The 21,132-nt window shown below is 42.0% G+C and overlaps 1 protein-coding gene and 1 long non-coding RNA gene across 2 annotated transcripts; both read right to left on the bottom strand.

Moving 5' to 3' along the window:
* Positions 1-549: 549 nt before the first annotated feature.
* Positions 550-3,875, bottom strand: LOC110506228. The gene is made up of 7 exons (XR_002470933.2): positions 3,031-3,875; positions 2,700-2,730; positions 2,392-2,420; positions 2,186-2,209; positions 1,751-1,780; positions 1,549-1,574; positions 550-1,411 (listed from the first exon to the last, which is right to left on the bottom strand). It is a non-coding gene; the product is annotated as an uncharacterized LOC110506228 (long non-coding RNA).
* Positions 3,876-7,513: 3,638 nt separating this feature from the next.
* On the bottom strand, positions 7,514-19,476 carry LOC110506460 (neuronal acetylcholine receptor subunit alpha-3). Its single transcript, XM_036964255.1, has 6 exons — positions 19,264-19,476; positions 18,155-18,294; positions 15,186-15,230; positions 11,545-11,654; positions 9,539-10,790; positions 7,514-9,435 (listed from the first exon to the last, which is right to left on the bottom strand). Exons 1-6 carry the CDS (start codon positions 19,301-19,303, stop codon positions 9,310-9,312), a joined length of 1,713 nt encoding a protein of 570 aa, XP_036820150.1. The 5' UTR covers positions 19,304-19,476; the 3' UTR covers positions 7,514-9,309.
* Between the last annotated feature and the right edge of the window lie 1,656 nt (positions 19,477-21,132).

Here is a 21,132-nt window from a genome sequence, read left to right as displayed (position 1 = left end):
ATCAGCAACATTGAAATGTGTCTGATACGGTGTAATTAGTGATTAGCCTTGCAGTGCCAGTCTAATTTCCTTATATAATTGTCCGTAAGTTGCAGTTGGACTGTGTCTATGTTGTACATCAGTGGATATGCAAATGTAAATCCATATGTTAATATATGTATTATTTATCACTGGGCTTTGTAGTTGCATACAAGTAAAAAACAAAAAACTGTCTGTAAGATTCACATATTTAAGAATGGCTTATTTTAAACTACAATGTATCCTTGCATGTTTTAGAGGGGGACTGTAGAATGGGACAGCCTTACATTATTGGTTAGACCAAGTGAGCCCACAGTCTTCCTTGTTATCAAGGGTGATATTCTAAACTGCTGTGCCAACTGAAACTCTGCCTATAAGACGAACACACAGCTGTCATCTAATGTGATACCACATTCCCAGTTTGAGAACATTGAAACATATTTTTTCATGAGGGAGAATGCAATAGTATATCCAGCAATAATACTTCATGTGGTACTTCAAAATGATTCCAAAAAATGTTTATTACTCCCACTGAAGATATAATACAATGCACCGCAAATGTCAGGTCACAAAACAATTTGGCATCATCGTCAACTTGAACATGCAGGGAGTAGTCCAACACATTGAATACACAATACATCAAATACAGATTTATAGATACTGTAAACCATGAAGTACACATGCACTACTGCTATGAACTAATGCCGATCTAATGAGGATTAAGGCATGTATTGATGATGTCTTTTCTTCTTGCATAACTTGGCATACACAACTTCTGTATATGGGCCTTGATTTGCTGCATCTGTGGATGAAAAGTCCCCAACATATTATATCCGGTCCAACAAATCCTTTGTCGCGTTAGATGACAGCTGTGTGTTCAGTCTTATAGCAGAAATGTTTCCGTTTTCAGGATATTGTAGGATCCAAGATGAGGTAGGACAATGACATTAAGGCAATGACTAAATAGGTTTACCACAGAAGCAATGCTAAATTGAAGAGTGTACACCACATGATACACTGCAGCTCTGAGGAGAAGGTCTCAAGCCTGTATTCTCTGCACAGAGGATATATACCCAGATCATGATGTAAACCATTCTTATCTTGGGTTGCTTTATGTGAAGTACAAAGAATAGCAAGAATGTTACTGAATGCATCTGTGGTTTCCTATGCTACCTACTTACGTGTCTAACTATCAGAAATTACACCATTGACGTAGAAAGTGAGACAAGATATTTTGCATGGTCCGCTAGATACCGTGAAACAATACCTGACTCGTTCTGTCTGACGTATGGAAATCCCCATAAATACACCTAACTTACTATTATTACTATTTCAAACTATTGAACTCACCTCGAATACGTGCTATAACGTGTTTAATTTTCCGTGTTTCAACCTGAAATATAAAATTACAATAGGCGCGAAAAGTACAAGAGGAAGAAATTGAGTCTAGACCTGTAAGCCTATACAACTAAGAGTCAACATAATCATTAGTTATCATTAGTCAAAGCTCATTTGGAACTCACAACTCACCAGAATTTCTTGGTACGTGGCATCCACTGTTTCAGAGATAAGAAGATGGAAGTTAAATGTATATAATTAAAACATGTTATTTAGCAAAAAAAATTGGCCAAGGCCCTGCAGTCTGTTAGATCACCATTTACCCAGTACTGTAAATGTCACAATATAATCATTGCATTTCTATGGAGCTTCATAATATCTAAGCATTTCTCACCCATGTCATGGTTTGTATCAATCTCATCACCTGATTAGAAGATATTAAGATGTGAATTATTTTCACTCAAGATGTGGCATATTATTTTAGTCATGACCATTTACCCAGTATCAGAAAAACATACCTATTCAAAATTGTAATAATCGTTATTATCATAATTTTTTAAAACTTAATTATCTAGCATTTCTCCCCCAAATGTTGGTATGTTGTATCACATGTGTAGGAGATTAGAAGATTAAATATCTTATTTTCTTATTAAAGCAATGTATTTAAATATCCTTCTTTTAAATTCAAGATGCTAAAAATATCTATATATTTTTTTATTTACATTTACCCAGTATTGCAAATGTAAGAATGAAAAAACATACCTATTTTTCATTTACATCATAATTAGTAAATGTTTGTGCAGCATCATATTATCTAAACATTTCTCACCAACATCCTGGGACTCCTCCCCACCTGTTTAGGGGGATAATAAGACCACAATTATATTTTAAAATAAGAAATATAGGCACTGAATCTAATTTCATGACCACTTACTTACTATCAGCATGGTTAGTATTTTAAAACACACTTACATTTAATTTAAAGCATAGTTAATGCAGCTAACCATTATCCAAACGAAATAAATATTATCTTACCGGCCACACTGTCAAAGGCAAATTCATCACTGACAAATAAACAACATACAGTGTATTATACATTGGTTGTGGTTATTAGATAGTCACATTCCGTTATATTAATCTTATTCATATACACCTTTATATAGAAGCAGCACACTGCAGTATTGCTTGCTTGTTGTTTTTTGTTGTTTCTCCAGTGCTTCATTACAGTATAACTACAGAATGTAGTCTGTGACATTTCATTTCAAAGAAAATAATACAAATAAACACAAAGAAATCAGTTTTATTTCATAAAATAAAATGTCAAATATACATGATTTTTCTACCTGGATTCTTCCTCCACATTTGACGTTCCGTCTAAGACAAAATAAATATCCCAGAATGGGGAAAAAAATGTTAATTAATAGAACAATAGTTTTATCGGCAAGAGCTTAAAAAAACACATTTACCATCACCATCACCCTCCCCGGTCATTGGCGCAAAAAAAGAAATGTAACATTATTGGTTAAAACTCAAGTTAACTATCATGACAATGACATTAGAAAAGCTCCAGATAGTTCATTCAATCCAGATATGAAATGTATTAGTTTGATAAACATGATTCTATATGAATCAAAGCCGTATATCCAGAGTAATGTCCATGTTAAATGGCCTCACCTTGTTTAATGAACAGCCACCATATGCCCACTATCAGTGATAAGACCAGAAGAAAACAGACGCAGTACACGAGTGGGATTAAGTGACTCCAGACGCAGTACACGAGTGGGATTAAGTGACTCCAGACGCAGTACACGAGTGGGATTAAGTGACTCCAGACGCAGTACACGAGTGGGATTAAGTGACTCCAGGACACTGGAAAGCAAAACAGGCATGTAACTTGTTGTTATAGATCTCATTTCTATAGTAACAACGTACTGCAACCATGAACCATCAACAATGATTTTCTAATAACAAAACTAGATATGTATGTAGTGATTATATTATTTCAATATGTAAGTATTTAGAGAAACACCATACATTCTTACCATCAACCTGTAGAGAAATACTGCATTATTTCCATATAATCTTTTGTCTTTATCTGTGAGGGGTTTTGATTGCAGGTCAAGCACACAACTGTAGTTGCCTGTGTCATTCTTTAATAAACGTTTCATCGTAAACGTTGCCTCCGTGCTCTTTACGTCAAACACCTGGATCTGAACAACAGAGCCATACTTGCAGAGGTAAGAGTGAACTAAGTCACTGGTATTTTTTGTTTGAAAACTGGGGTCTGAAATAGTACACTTAAACTCCACACCTTCTCCCTTTCTCACAGTTCTTGAGCCTGCAAGTGATATGTCTGCAGGGAGTATACGGTCTGTATGAGCAGGAAAAGACAGGAATCATGTAAGGTGTAAAATATGTTTGCAGCCACCTTGAAATATACATGTATCAAAAACATTGAAAAGGATAGTATATCCATATTCACTGAGTGTACAAAACATTAAGGACACCTGCTCTTTTCATGAAAGACTGACCAGGTGAATCCAGGTGAAAGCTATGATCCCTCATTGATGTTACTTGTTAAATCCACTTCAATCAGTGTAGATGAAAGGGAGGAGACAGGTTAAAGAAGGATTTTAAGCCTTGTGACAATTCAGACATGGATTGTGTGCCATTTAGAGGGTGAGTGGGCAAGACAAAATATTTAAGAGCCTTTGAAAGGGCTATGGTTGTAGGTGCCAGGCACACCGGTTTGAGTGCATCAAGAACTGTAACACTGCTGGGTTTTTCACGCTCAACAGTTTCCCATGTGTATCAAGAATGGTGCACCACCCAAAGGACATCCTGGCAACTTGATACAACTGTAGGAAGCATTGGAGTCAACATGAGCCAGCATCCCTGTGGAATGTTTCGACACTGTAGAGTCCATGCCCTGACGAATTGAGGCTGTTCTGAGGGCAAAGGGGGGTGCAACTCAATATTAGGAAGGTATTCCTATTGTTTTATACACTCAGTGTGTGTCAAATAATGTCTAACAGCAATGACCTATCCAGACAGTAAAAAGATCCTGATTATCTCCTTTTGCCAGCCTGTTGGCCAGTAACACTTTTCATGGTGAAAAGGGTGTCTTCTTCTATAGTTTTCTTCTGATCCACTGCAACTCCGTTAATGCACAAGTAAACATATGCCACTTTATCTTCCTTGCGCCCATGTGTACTACATTTTACAAATAGGTCACTTCCCTCCATTATCGTTCCTGTAGAAGTCCAATAGATCTTTGCTGGAAAAATGTCCTTGGCTAATATTTCAGAAAATAAAAAGTATTTGAGGCATAACATATCTGCAATATGTAAATCATTTATGTGTAGAGTATCACATTGTAATTATCTAAACGAGAATTCAATCATCTTCAATAATTAATGGATTTGAACCTGCCTGTGTTTTGGACCATGGTCTCTCTTGACAAGGCACCTTAGAAGAGAAAATACATTCAAAAGATACAACATAGACCCATCTAAATAGCAAAATGTGGAATACATTTGAATTCAATTAAAACTAAATCAATATCAGGTTAATTTTCATAAATATACTCACACAGGATGAGGATGAAAATGATCATTGTGTTCAAGTCTTGTTGAAACACTTGTTGGTTGACTCTTTCTACCTTGGGTCATGACGTTGCCCTGTTGGTGAGGTTTATGACACCCATAAATACCTTCCCCCATTTCTCTCTCTACTCTACAGATTGGACTCTTAGAAAGGCCTTTCTTAACATCGCGAGAGTGACAATACTTCTAGAAGTAGTGGGTGGAGGAGTCAGGCGTGGAGAGCAGGGTAGTAGATACGTGGATAGTTTATTCCCAAAGCAACAGTGTCGGTCAACGCCACACACACGGGCGCTAAAAGACCCAGTCCAAAACAACAGGATGAAACGGTTCGGGAAAAATAACATCCACAGAAATCACACACACCAAATAACAGAAAACAAGCCCTCACAAAAGCCGGCGGGCCTACGGGGTTTAAATAGCCCAAAACCAAAACCTAAACAACAAACAGGTGAAACTAATCAGACAACACTAAATGAAACAGAAAAGGGGATTGGTGGCAGCTTGTAGGCCGGCGACGACGACCGCCGAGCGCTGCCCGAACAGGAAGAGGCACCATCTTCGGCGGGATTCGTGACTGAGAGTCTGGTAACATCAAAAGGGTGGGGAACGGAACCATATTTTGGTAATCCAACCGGTTGAAAATATCTGTTGGTATTTAAAGAATATGTCAGATCAGTTGTCGTCTGAGACATTATTACTAATGATAGGATGACATAAACTGTATCTTGGAAAGTCTACACATTCTAGTTAACAGATTCACATGGAATTGTTGTGCAATTTAAATGTTTAAATATGAAACTATTTGTGAAAATATTAAATGTAATTTTAGCTTCTAAATAAAATAATTTTTTCATAAGTGAACTATGCTCACTCAGTAGCCCCGGCCATGTGAACAGACATTGGTTGTGAATGACGTGAGGACTGCTGTCCATACATTTAAAATGGCTAATATCAACTACAGAACAAAGCCAACCTCAGCGTGAGCTCTGGTTGCAAATGGTTGAATGACTACAAACTAACAAAATTAACATTGTGTTTCCGGGGACGTGAGGACTAATGTCCATACGTTTAGAAGGACGAATTTCAACATAGAGGTGACGATTGGCACGCTGGAAGGATGAATTTCGACTATACCAGTCAGAATATAGCATGAGCTTATAGTATGGCAACTTGGTATGAACTTTGAACAATTATTCACTAAAGAAGTGATACATCCTAGACGTCGAGTTAGCAGCAGCAGCTGTAAACGTGGGCTAGGACAGGATGGACAATCTCTTCAGAAAGACAGGGTACTACAATGTATTTGTTCTACCACACAGCGATGGTACTACAACGTATCTGTTCTACCACACAGCGACGGTACTACAATGTATTCGTTCTACCACATGACATATTCTTCAAAGGACAAGGGAGATCTCTGCTGGGCAACCCAGCCTTCCATCTATGACCAATCAATCGAAGCGCAGCTCAGAGTAAATATTTCTTGCACTTTCCTTTTCCAAATGGGCGGTTATTTAGAATGAATAGCATAGCTTCATGAGGTCCAATAGAGGCCCAATCCTTTTGTTCCTTAGTCTTCCTGCGCTTTCATTCGAACCCAACCCACTTTCTTTGTGTAACCAGCCGTCATATCGGTTCCGTCCCCTAGGGACGTTTTCTTGTATGACATAATTAGTAATCAATGTATGCTCTATCCTGTGTATATGTAATTCTGTGTGATTATTTAGTAAATAAATAATTAAACCAACATTTGTATTGGTTATTCAACTCGTGAAGATGTTACGAGAATGTTACGATTTTCAGATGAGACTGAATAAGGTGACGATTAACAATTGACTGCTATTGATATAAAAGATTACCAGGTCTTTAAGAGTTTATTCGGAAGACAACAGCGCTATAGACATTCTTCCGTGGTGCCCCGTTTTCCTAGTTATTTACATGTGCATGATTAGTTTAATCAGGTAATATTAATTGCAGAGAAATTATTTTATAAAATAGCATGTCATATCACTTACTCCGGCATAGCAAAGACACAACACTTGTGTATGTGGTATGGACCTGAAACTAGATGGGGATCATTTTATCAGAGACAGCCTGAGAATAGTGAATACGAATGATGTCATTTCCTGTATTTGTAGGACTGTAGCAGCTACAGGATATGTTTGCACCACAGACCTGGAGGATGATATGTATTGTTTAACATTGACCATCCATAACTCAAAAGATCAACAGGTGCATGGAATCAATGATCTCAACTTGCGCTCTTCTCAAGTTTCTCATGCTTTCTTCTCAAATGAAAGGATGCGAAATGATATCATACGGACAAAAACAATGGGACAATTCTTAAGTGTGACCGACAGGGACAGAACGCGGGTCACCTGCATGCAATGCAACTCTTCAGGTCTCAGACAAGGTTACTCATCACACGAGTGTGGTCATGGAACCATCTCTGTTCTATAAATGCAGTCAACCCCCCCCCCCCCCACAACCTTTTACACAATTAGTACTTTGTCTGTTACAGATCTCCCCCTCAGATAACTAGTTCACTTAAATGAGCCCTGAGTGAGCTTTAATTCAATCAATCAGATGGGGAAATGTTATCAGAAGTGATGGAGTACTACATACAGTATGTGACTGTGCTTCCTGGCTAACATCCAGTTAAGATTCACAGTGACAACCTGATTACAGTTTACTGACTACAACATACAGCCACAGAAACAACATCCAGGGATTCCATGTCTGCCCAAATGTAGGATTGAAACGCTCCCCAAAAATCCTCTTTCAAATGTATCACTCTGTCATAGATACCACAGGCCATAGATATATACTGTATAACTCCTAACTGTGAATTCCCTCCTCTTGTACACCAAACTGTTTTTTGAATGATGGTACAACACAATAAGAGATCTCAACCACATCCTCCTTATTAACAGAGAGTGTAAGTGGTGTCAAGTTAAAGCAGGAGAAATGCTCTTTGGCATAGCGGTAGGATGGTGAGATGAAGACCGTAGCCCAGGCCCCAGACTAATGATGTATTTCATCACCAGGTCTCCATATTGATTGTGATCCAATAAAGCTGAAGGGGGCCCGGGGCAGAGAAGGGAGGCAGGCAGGGAGCTAGAGAGGCAGGGATGGGAGGCAGGCTGGGAGGCAGAGAGGCAGGGAGGATGTAACAGGGTTATACCCAACCTCTATACGGCCTTGTTGCTACTGATAATCACATCTACATCCTGCCTGCCAGCTGGACCTCCAAACTCAATTTTCATATGGAGAGAAATATCGATTTGGAAATGCAATGAGTTTAAAGGTAGGTTAGCATGTGTTCACTCCTCTTCAGAAGTCACTTCATCCAATGACCATGGATCATGGCAGACGTTTCGGATGAAAGAGCCTTTGGAGAGCTGTTTTCAAAGTTGTCCAAATGGAGTGCTTCGCCAAACCAAATGAAAAACGCAAAATGAAGACACAAAATCTTGTCTTTGATTGCAGACATATGGTAGTGACCTCTGGATCATATTGTGGTCAGTTGTAGTAGCAGAGAATAACCACATGGTGTCACCCCTCACAGCACAATGAAAAGCATTTCAGGTTGCTTTCAGAGTTACCCACATGGTGTAATAAAGTTACCCATCCTGCATCATAGCCATTTAATTTTCACCAGTTTGTGATTATTATAATATGTGACACTGTGGTTCATTGAAATCTTAATGAGCATTAGAATCAGATTTGAATGATACTGTACATAAGAACATACAGTAAGTTTATAGAAGACGTGAATATTTCACAAATAAACAATGTCAAAATGACTCAGCGATGTTCAACATTTGAAAACATGATATGAATTCAATAAGCTGTGAAATTGACTTGAGAGACTTGTGTACTTCTGGAAAGCCCTTTTAAGCAGTCATTGCTATGTACATGTTGGGGATCCTTTGGTCCAATCGATGTTCCTTTAGCCATGGTCCTTTTGTTGACGATAGTGTGTTTCTTTGTGCCAGTCATAATCAAGTCACACTATGATGAAGTCATTTACACAGAGCAAACATAAGGGAATGGGTAGGCAGCAGTACAGAGTTACACGTTGACATGGTTTCAGAGTCTGGTCCTTAGCAACTAAGAGATCACTACTACACCACACTTTAGCAATCAGAAACGTATCTACATACAGAGAAGTGACATGGACCAGCTGGCAGCAGCTTGCCTTCCTCCATAATCTGGTTCCCTTCCGTTCACAGAATTGGTTCGTCTCAGCTTCTTTGGTCCGCATCACTGGGTGATCCACAACATGACTGTATATGTATGATTTAAAACACTCAGTCACTGTGTAATTGTTGTGTGTATGAGTGGGTCACATATCGAACAATAAGAGGGGCTGGATAAAGAGCCCAGCGGTCCCCAGGATACACACCAAGATGAACACCCAGAGGAATATCCTGTCGATCACCATGGCAACATACTTCCAGTCGTCCTGGACCTGAAAGACAGTTGTCAGAGACACTAAATGGTAGATACAGTATAGACCTTGAATATTTTCTTAGCTATTGTGAATGATGTACATGTGATACGTCTCGACTTACCTCCTTGGCTTCATTCTGTATTCTCATGTTTTCGGCGATGTACTTGACACTTTCCATGGCCTCCCTGACCTCCGGTGAGAAGTGAGGGGACAGGGTCATCAGCCTGCCATCCAAAGACTCTGAGCTGGAGCAGGAGCTTCCACCGCCTCCACAGACCCCCCCAATCCCAGCAGCCCCTCCTCCACTGTGGGTCCCGATGCTCCCCACCCCGCCACTCCCTCCTCCCGTCTCAGTGGGCAGCTTGGTGGACCTCTGGCGCCAGCAGCAGTTGCAGCGGCCCTCGCGACACAGGAAGCTGGAGCCCGCATTGACCGAGTCACCACCACCACCAAGGCTAAGGTTATTGAGGTTGGTGAGCTCCGTGCTGATGAAGAGGCGCTGTCGCTGGGCCAGGCTTGGGAGCACACTGGCAGCCACGGTGGAGACCAGGACCTGGGGCTTCTGCTGCCCCTGCAGGGTTCCTGTTGTGTGGACCACACAGGGCCGCGAGGCTGGGGGCATCAGCTGCTGAACAACCCCCCCAGGCTCAGGCAGCCTCTCAGGGTCCCTCTCCGGCCGGGTCATGAACATGACCCTGGGTAGAAGCCCCAGGAAGACGCTGCGCACCCAGCACGGCATGGTGTGGGTCTTGGGCGTTCGGTAGTGCACGTTCAGCACGAACACAGTGATGACGATGGAGAGGGTGACGAAGATCATGGTGAAGAGGAGGTACTCCCCGATGAGGGGGATGACCAGCGACGTAGACGGGATGGTTTCGGTAATGACCAGGAGAAACACAGTGAGAGAGAGGAGGACGGAGATACAGAGGGTGATCTTCTCCCCACAGTCAGAAGGCAGGTAGAAGACCAGCACAGTGAGAAAGGAGATGAGCAGACAGGGGATGATCATGTTGATGGTGTAGAAGAGAGGCAGCCGTCTGATGTACAGGGAGTAGGTGATGTCTGTGTAGATCTCCTCACAGCAGTTGTACTTGATGTCGTGTTTGTAACCCGGGGCATTGATGATCGTCCACTCGCCACTCTCCCAGAAGTCATGGAGGTTGATGGTGGAGCCAATCAGAACTAGGTCTATCTTGGCCTTGTCGTATGTCCAGGAGCCAAACTTCATGGTGCAGTTCTGGTAGTCGAAGGGGAAGTAGGTCACGTCGATCTTGCAAGAGCTCTTGAAGATGGCCGGAGGGATCCAGGTCACATCCCCATTGTAGCGAAGCAGGGCCTTGGTCTTATCGTCCACCTGGAAATCTCCTACTGCACTGTGGCACAGAGAGAGAGGGAAGGTGAGGAGACAGAGAGAGAGAGATGGGGTGAGAGAGAGAGAGAGAGAGAGAGAGAGAGAGATGGGGTGAGAGCGAGATGGGGTGAGAGAGAGAGATGGGGTGAGAGAGAGATGGGGTGAGAGAGAGAGATGGGGTGAGAGAGAGAGAAATGGGGTGAGAGAGAGAGAGAGATGGGGTGAGAGAGAGAGAGAGAGAGATGGGGAGAGAGAGAGATGGGGAGAGAGAGAGAGAGAGAGATGGGGAGAGAGAGATGGGGAGAGAGAGAGATGGGGAGAGAGAGAGAGATAGATGGGGAGAGAGAGAGAGAGAGAGAGATGGGGAGAGAGAGAGATGGGGTGAGAGAGAGAGAGAGAGAGAGGCAGACAGAGAGAGGGAAAGACAGATAGACAGAGAGACAACAGGGAAGGAGGAGGGTGGATGAGTCATTGAAGATTACTTGGTGGACCTCTGGCTGTAATATAAAGGATGTAATATAAACAACGGACTATTGTCCCTCAGCTAAATTAATCAGAAAGAAGCCCTGAGGCTCCATCATTTGATAACACTGTCTGATAGGCTTTACATGCACACCATTATAAATAATCTACAGTATATGAGGGCCTTACTTAAGAAATGAGTGTCATGTCCTGGTTTTGTATCATCTACTCAGTCATTTCAATGTCAAAGAAGAAATCCTTGAACTCAGTTATGCACGGTACATATTATTATTGCAATTGCATGTTTAACTCACTTATTGTACAGCACGATATCTGGCTTCCATATCCTGCTAGAAGGCACTCGAATGAACTCCACTCCTCCAAAGTTTTTGGGATCCCACCTCAGTTTGTAGTCATTCCAGATCTGAAGAGGTAGTAGGTTGTCTCATATCATTAGATAAAACTCTTTTATAAAACCCACACACATTTCAAATGACACGTTCTATATTTTTGATCCATTGACAGTTAACGGATGGCCACGTTTTTTGAACCAAATATCCACATCTGTGCTTAACCCTCATTCATCTTATACATGACCATCTGTTTGTCAACATGCCTAGTATAAGGGACCGTGTGTATATGGTAACAACCCAGTCACATGTCAATACAGTCGAGCCAATCACAAGAGGGTTGTGAAGAACCACTTAATCCGTTAATTGAACGGTGGAGGTCATGGGTCAAGTCTCAGGGGAGACACAACCTCTGTGCTGTAGGACTGTGTCACTTATATATTCTCCCTCTTCGGTCATGAGAAAGACATAACTCTTTCATCTAATTAACCATTCAATTAACGGATGGCCACGTTTTTCGATTACAGTTTTTCTCAATTGCTAAAACACAATTTCTGAAACCTTGCTTCATTTCCTGAAAACATTAAACACAAAACCTCATCTTCAAGCACTATTTACATAACCTCTGACTCCTCTTGCAAAACGAAACATTTGCCTCAAAACAGTTTTACCTGTGTTCAAAATCAAACACGGCTCTCAAATCATAAACAAAGTGATCAAAATGATATACACTCTCAAGCAGTCGGTAAACAATACACCGAAAAATAGAAAACACATTGTTCAAAACATACAATTCTCAGGGAGAAGTACATTTTTAATCTAAAAAAAAAATCATATTTTTCCGCCATTGTCTTTTGATGAACGAAAACATGTTCTATCATAGTAGCTCAAAATGGATCAGAAATTACTACTCTGCTTTGCTCTTTGCAATTTTGTTTTTTGTTCTTCCTCCTCCTTGTACCCCTATTTTTACAGTACTGTACCCTGCATCTCACAAACTTGTCCTTTGTCTGTGATACTCTAATTCTTGTTCTTTCTTGATATGAACCTGCAACCAGTCAAAATCGATTGAGCAGTCAGTACTGTTAATAAATGGAAATCACAATGTTCAGGGCCGTACAATTTGTCCATTGTACAGTATACAGCCTACAATGCACTGTACTACAGTATCCATTCTCAGACTTTCCCCTTCCCACCTTCAACAACCTGTTTGCTCTCTGAACTGGCTTATATTGGTTGTGTCACATCATTTGAAACAGGTTAAATCATTTTTGAGTGGTTGTGTTCAATCAATGACATATGTTCTCTATTTGTATTTGATTGTTGCCACTTGTGTTTACCAGTATGGATGACATGTGCATTAGAGTGCAGAACGTGTTTTGAGAATGAGAATGTGTTTAGACTTTTGCTGAAAAGTCTAAGGTAGATCTGAAAATTATGTTTTACCACGTGAAATAGTTTAAGTTATTGACAACAGACTGCATAATTAGCTAAATGAGTCCAGGCAACTGAGAACTTTGTTCAGCCAATGGGTTATAGTGTTTTAGCAATTGAGAAAAACTGTAAGTGGTTCTTCACAACCCTCTTGTGATTGGCTCGACTGTATTGACATGTGACTGGGTTGTTACCATATACACACGGTCCCTTATACTAGGCATGTTGACAAACAGATGGTCATGTATAAGATGAATGAGGGTTAAGCACAGATGTGGATATTTGGTTCAGATTGTTATATATCTGGATACCAGTTCCGTTTCATTTCCCTCAGAATGAGCTCATCTCAGCGTGTATCACGACAATATCAGCAGCACCAGGTGGGGTCAACCATGTGACAAAACCAGAAAGCCATGCAACAGTACAGTCCCTTGTATTCTCTGTAGCCCTACACTATGTGATCATATGGATAGAAATGTAACCCAGTCATGGCATATTATCTCTGGATAGAAATGTAACCCAGTCATGGCATATTATCTCTGGATAGAAATGTAACCCAGTCATGACATATTATCTCTGGATAGAAATGTAACCCAGTCATGGTATATTATCTCTGGATAGAAATGTAACCCAGTCATGGCATATTATCTCTGGATAGAAATGTAACCCAGTCATGGTATATTATCTCTGGATAGAAATGTAACCCAGTCATGGCATATTATCTCTGGATAGAAATGTAAACCCAGTCATGGCATATTATCTCTGGATAGAAATGTAACCCAGTCATGGTATATTATCTCTGGATAGAAATGTAACCCAGTCATGGCATATTATCTCTGGATAGAAATGTAACCCAGTCATGACATATTATCTCTGGATAGAAATGTAACCCAGTCATGGTATATTATCTCTGGATAGAAATGTAACCCAGTCATGACATATTATCTCTGGATAGAAATGTAACCCAGTCATGGTATATTATCTCTGGATAGAAATGTAACCCAGTCATGGCATATTATCTCTGGATAGAAATGTAAACCCAGTCATGGCATATTATCTCTGGATAGAAATGTAACCCAGTCATGGTATATTATCTCTGGATAGAAATGTAACCCAGTCATGGCATATTATCTCTGGATAGAAATGTAACCCAGTCATGACATATTATCTCTGGATAGAAATGTAACCCAGTCATGGTATATTATCTCTGGATAGAAATGTAACCCAGTCATGACATATTATCTCTGGATAGAAATGTAACCCAGTCATGGCATATTATCTCTGGATAGAAATGTAACCCAGTCATGGCATATTATCTCTGCATATCATCTCTGGATAGAAATGTAACCCAGTCATGGCATATTATCTCTGGATAGAAATGTAACCCAGTCATGGCATATTATCTCTGCATATTATCTCTGGATAGAAATGTAACCCAGTCATGGCATATTATCTCTGGATAGAAATGTAAACCCAGTCATGGCATATCATCTCTGCATATCATCTCTGGATAGAAATGTAACCCAGTCATGGCATATTATCTCTGGATAGAAATGTAACCCAGTCATGGCATATCATCTCTGCATATCATCTCTGGATAGAAATGTAACCCAGTCATGGCATATCATCTCTGCATATCATCTCTGCAAATCATCTCTGGATAGAAATGTAACCCAGTCATGGCATATCATCTCTGCATATCATCTCTGGATAGAAATGTAACCCAGTCATAGCAGGGTAAATCTATGGCTCATAAATCTGTGTCAGAAGGCTAATATCCGGAGTGTTAAAAGCATTTTCCTGATGAATAATGTAAGATATCATTATGGCCTCCAGGAATCATGTATGATAGTTTTTAGTTTTTATTTAACTAGGCAAGCCAGTTAAGAACAAATTCTTATTTACAATGACGGCCTACCTCGGCCAAACCCTAACCCGGATGACACTGGGCCAATTGTGTGCCACCCTATGGGACTCCCAAACACAGCCGGTTGTGATACAGCCTGTGATTGAACCAGGGTCTGTAGTAACACCTCTAGCACTGGGATGCAGTGACTTAGACCGCTGCGCCACTCTGGAGCCCAGTAGGTCAAGTAGATGTAGTGGAGTGATTTGTTTAAACAGTAATTCATATACACATACAGTAGGAGATGGATGAAGATTATACTTACATGTCTCAGCCACAGGTTTGTCTCCATAATCTGGTTAACTTCATCCTGAGAAAAAGAAAAGAAGAATTTACTCTCAGAAGGACAAGTTGACCAGAGGCTAAATGCGGGGGTTCATGAACTGTAGGAATATTTCAGAGTTAGAAAGGGGGCATGCTGTCAGGAGCAATCATCTTCCATACAGGATGGCAGGGTGAACAGAGCGTTCTGTCCTGGGTCTATCCCTGGCTGGAGTTACACAGGGAGGGGACACTACACTGAGAGGAACACATGGGTCCTCCAGCCCACTATATGACAGCTTCAGCCTCTAGGCCCTTGTCTGCAGGCTGTCACTCACGATGTGCTGGTTAGGGCCTGACACTGTCTCAGCTCAGGTGGAAAAGAAGAGGGGAGTATGGAAAAAGAAAGAAATAGAGAAAGAAGAAGAGAGAGGGAGCTTCTCAATTTGTCAAAAGTCTGTCCTTTCCTCAACTCCTCTGTCCTCCTCTCCTCCATGACCCAGAAACCGATAAATGATTGAGTGGTCGAGGAGAGTGTCAATTCGTTAGTAAGCGAACGGAGAAGTGTCCTCCACTCCTCGATATCCTCCTCTCACCGAGGATACTCATAAGTATCCTTTTGGTGGCTAGAGTGGAAGTGTTTTAGAATCTGTGACACACCCTTTGAATCAGCTGTTGTTTTTTACAAGGAGAAAAGTATGGACACATTTAAAAATGATACGCTACTTAAATTGTTATCTATAATATGTTTTCTACAGCCAGCTTAATTCATTTTTGGCACTTATTTATGGATTCCACCCCTGTAAACATACTTTTCCTGAGTGGAGAAGGAGAGTCTCATTTCATACAAGCAACCAAGTTTCATACAACCAAGTTTCCTCTCCTCACCTCCGCTCCTCAATTACCTTTGTGGACGGAGGATAGGAGGCGAACAAAAACAATTTAGATTTTCCCAGACAGCCAGACAGACAGCGACAGACAGACAAACCAAAAGACCAACAGACAGACAGAACCCAGCTCATAACATTAACCATTCATGTGTCCTGATGAGCTCCCAGGAGACACGCCAGGTGTTGGCTCTAAGATGAGGAAGACTGCTGCAGGTCGATACAGTGCAGGTGGTTCTGGGGTTGCAGAACTAGGTCAGCCCTGTATGTCCCTCCAGGCAGACTGAGGAACCATTATTTAAATGAGAGATTATGTCTGAGCCACCTGGAAGAATGGGCGTTTTAAATAAGCTAATAGTCCAGCTATAAGCAGGCTGAAGTATCCGAGTTGTAGAGGGGTTGGAAGAGTGTGAGGCGTGGGGAGGAAATCATGGTCATCCATAAAAACAGGAAGCTCTTCTGTGCTGTTAAATGGGCTGAGGTCAGGGAAATATGTGTCATGTGTCCTGTTCAGAAACGAGAGGTTCTGGATTGGAGCCCAGTTCCTCCACAAGAAAGCTCTACAGAGGATATTTACTGAAATGGAATAGACTCGTGGTGTCCATGTTTTATTCGACATTTAACAAGAACCTGCTCAAAATGTGGAACCATAATAAACACTGATCATGACAAGACATGGATAAGTGGTCCTTAACTGAATGTACCTAGCTTCTATATGTTACACTAATCACACAGGTTATTCCACTGCTAGTTGTATAAGGCCTGATGTAGCACAAAGTGGCCCAAATGTGTTGTTCATCTATGTTATAAAGTATACACAGGGAGTAAGTTCCTGAGGGATTTTATGTGGCAATACCCAGCACATTAAGATCCCTGTTACATAAGGGGCCAGGCAGTATTGTGGTATAATAATACATCTGTTCATTTGTGAGTGACGCCCTTCTTCCCTCCCCTTTTAAGTGTAATTAAAGTCATCCACTCTGGAACAGTTTGAGGCTGGCGAAACAGCTGCCGCTCTCCTCGTCAAATCTCCTCACAGCGAGCCCCCGGCCAAAACCAGGCATTAAAACCAAGGGCACTCATGTGAAGTGGCAGTGATTGAGCGAAAGGGGCTCAGAGATGGGAGGAGTGAGGGAATCAGAGAGCTGACATTTCCCATCTTCTCTTGACCAATCAGACACCCACTCAGCCGTTCAATCTGACAAGCTCTGTTGGGTCCAGGCTCAGGCTGATATCCCCCACTAGCCCCAGAGAGTCTCATTTACAGCAGGGCACATCTCAGGTGTCCTGGATAGAACCCGGAACATGCCACTCTTCACTTGGGTGTGTCATATGAGACCATACACATATAGTTAAGTTGAGACCCATCCATCCACCCACACACAGCTGTTCTCAACATTGGCTTTCATCGCCCAGAATCAATGCATATTAATTTAAGAGAATGCACAGAGGCTCTGTGCTCAATACGTTATTTATGGAATGATTTGTTTCTCCCTGTCAGAGCCTGGCCTCTCAAAGTCTGTACTGTGTGATATACGCTCCACTGTCCGAGAGTGGAACTCTCAAACACCAGGGAGACATACAGCATAGCAGCACAGCAGAGGCACTGAGGACGCAGTCGCCATCCCTCTCTCTCTCTCTCTCTCTCTCTCTCTCTCTCTCTCTCTCTCACACACACAAGGACATACACATTCTCTAACTATCTCTGTCTCTCTCTCTCTCTCTCTGTCTCTCTCTCTCTCTCTCTCTCTGTCTCTCTCTCTCTCTGTCTCTCTCTCTCTGTCTCTCTCTCTCTCGCTCTCTCTCACACACACACACGGACACACGTGGACACACACATTCTCTCTCTCTCTCTGTTTCTGTCTCTCTCTCCCTCTCTCTCTCTCTCTCTGTTTCTGTCTCTCTCTCTCCCTCTCTCTCTCTCTCACACGCACACACACACACATTCTCTCTCTTTCTCTCTCTCTCTCTCTCTCTCTCTCTCTCTCTCTCTTTCTCTCTCTCACACACACACACACACACACACACACACACACACACACACACACACACACACATGCTCACACAAGCTCACACACACACTCACCACTTTGACCAGCTGGGACATGGACACCTCAAACTGCACGATAACTGGGTCAGACACATTCTCCACTGGCCGGATGTACTGATTGTAGCTGGAGAATATCACTGAGAACAACCTGTGTTCTGCCTCAGAGCAGGAGCCTCCTGAATAAGAGAGGTGGGGATGGAAGGTTAGACACAGACAACATCAGTTGCACCTGTTGTAGCCTATGGTGATGGAGTGGACAAGTCCATCTTTCAGTATTCTTGTTGTAGAGTAGACTGATCCTGAGTGACTAAATCTTTTGGACTTATTTGGTGTTCTCCTTAGCCAATGACACTCCCTCAATTGTCCCTATTTTCTAACTATATACTATATATTCGTCCCTGAGTAAATTCAACAGGTAGGTTAGTTTATTCGTTTCAGTTAGACTGTTTTTCCCGCTTAGATTGCCAAGCAGGGAGATCGGCATTATTTTCTTTGAAGTTCAGATGTCATACAGTAAGTAGCCTAATACAATTGACTCAGACAGTAGGCTACCTTGGAATCAAAGAAATCACACATCTGAGTGACCGAAGATTGACATCAAATGTCAGCAACATGCTTTGCTTTTCAATAAACGAAATAAATGTACAACCATTTATTAACGGTTCATATACAATGAATGGCACGTACTGTTTAAAATAAAAAATAGGTGCGACAAATATCTGGGAATGGTTTATAACATTGCCGTCTTTGCTGAAAGTATTAGGCTATAGCCCATAAAGAACGAAACATCAGTTCTCCAGATTTTGAGGTTCACTAAAAGCATGAGGAAACCACACAAATTAGATATTTAAACGGTCTATTTCTTAATGACATCCACGAGAAACAAATGTTAAAAAAACTATTTAAAATAACAATAAGCCAATAACTAAAATATAAAATGTTATTTATATTAATTGTGGGCTTTCTAGGCGTTCCAAGTATAGGCTATCCATGCAAGAATATTCCGTTTTATCATTGTCATTATTGGCCAGCATTATGTTCAGTATCTGATATTACTTGAATTGAATACAGTATGATATTAATTGAATACAGCATTAAAGCAACAAGTAGATGGCTCATATGAAGTTAAACTGTACGCTACTCACCCGACAAAATTGAAAAAAAGAAGAAAAAATGGGCGTTCATTGTTAATTAAGGATTGCAGAAAATGAATCCTCAATCTATCAGGATACGGAGGCAAAAGAAGAGAGAAAGTGGGAAGTGGGAGTAATGAAAGCGCGCGGTGCCGACAAGCTGCTACAGACGCTGGGAAGCAAACTGCGCGCGGGTTGAGGGACGGTTGCAGGAAAGGGAGGGTGCGAAAACAGGGTAGTCAATCATAACGTCGCCGCTTTAACCCCCACAGCCGGGTACTTTCGGGAATTGGAGTCACCTCGCACCAGACTGCTTTCACAGTCGACGTTTGTATATACTGTATCACTAATAACGAACGTCATGTATTTGATTTCTGGCCTAGGCCTATAGAATGCAGTCTATCATCTCAACAGAATTGATAACTCATCGTTCCATTCTATTTGGGTGGGGCTAGGAGACTATATGGATGGGGCTAGGAGACTACATGGATGGGGCTAGGAGACTACATGGATGGGGCTAGGAGACTATATGGATGGGGCTAGGAGACTATATGGATGGGGCTAGGAGACTATATGGATGGGGCTAGGAGACTACATGGATGGGGCTAGGAGACTATATGGATGGGGCTAGGAGACTATATGGATGGGGCTAGGAGACTACATGGATGGGGCTAGGAGACTACATGGATGGGGCTAGGAGACTATATGGAGGGGCTAGGAGACTATATGGATGGGGCTAGGAGACTATATGGATGGGGCTAGGAGACTACATGGATGGGGCTAGGAGACTATATGGATGGGGCTAGGAGACTATATGGATGGGGCTAGGAGACTACATGGATGGGGCTAGGAGACTATATGGAGGGGCTAGGAGACTATATGGATGGGGCTAGGAGACTACATGGATGGGGCTAGGAGACTATATGGATGGGGCTAGGAGACTATTGGATGGGGCTAGGAGACTACATGGATGGGGCTAGGAGACTACATGGATGGGGCTAGGAGACTACATGGAGGGGCTAGGAGACTATATGGATGGGGCTAGGAGACTATTGGGATGGGGCTAGGAGACTACATGGATGGGGCTAGGAGACTATATGGATGGGGCTAGGAGACTACATGGATGGGGCTAGGAGACTACATGGATGGGGCTAGGAGACTATATGGAGGGGCTAGGAGACTATATGGATGGGGCTAGGAGACTATATGGATGGGGCTAGGAGACTACATGGATGGGGCTAGGAGACTATATGGATGGGGCTAGGAGACTATATGGATGGGGCTAGGAGACTACATGGATGGGGCTAGGAGACTATATGGAGGGGCTAGGAGACTATATGGATGGGGCTAGGAGACTACATGGATGGGGCTAGGAGACTATATGGATGGGGCTAGGAGACTATATGGAGGGGCTAGGAGACTATATGGATGGGGCTAGGAGACTACATGGATGGGGCTAGGAGACTATATGGATGGGGCTAGGAGACTATACGGATGGGGCTAGGAGACTACATGGATGGGGCTAGTAGACTACATGGATGGGGCTAGGAGACTATATGGATGGGGCTAGGAGACTATATGGAGGGGCTAGGAGACTATATGGATGGGGCTAGGAGACTACATGGATGGGGCTAGGAGACTATATGGATGGGGCTAGGAGACTATACGGATGGGGCTAGGAGACTATTCAGTTCACAAATTCAAACGAAATTCCTTGTTCAAATCAAATGTATTTATATAGCTCTTACATCAGCTGATATATCAAAGTGCTGTACAGAAACCCCAGCCTAAAACCCTAAACAGCAAGCAAATGCAGGTGTAGAAGCACGGTGGCTTGTTGACATTGAATCAATGATTCGTTCAGATGTATGAAAGTGGCTG

This window comes from Oncorhynchus mykiss, chromosome 26 (genome assembly GCF_013265735.2).
Source record: "Oncorhynchus mykiss isolate Arlee chromosome 26, USDA_OmykA_1.1, whole genome shotgun sequence".
Classification (NCBI taxonomy): Eukaryota; Metazoa; Chordata; class Actinopteri; order Salmoniformes; family Salmonidae; genus Oncorhynchus; species Oncorhynchus mykiss.
Note: the sequence above shows the minus strand (reverse complement) of the source record. Positions and strands in the feature narration are given on the sequence as shown.

Excerpts from the sequence above, each read along its gene's own strand:
- LOC110506460 (XM_036964255.1), bottom strand. The coding sequence starts at position 19,303 with ATGAACGCCCATTTTTTCTTCTTTTTTTCAATTTTGTCGG. Across the intron at positions 18,295-19,263 it reads CTTTTTTTCAATTTTGTCGG|GAGGCTCCTGCTCTGAGGCA; the intron begins GTGAGTAGCGTA and ends TCTCTTATTCAG. Across the intron at positions 11,655-15,185 it reads CAAACCTGTGGCTGAGACAT|ATCTGGAATGACTACAAACT; the intron begins GTAAGTATAATC and ends CTACCTCTTCAG.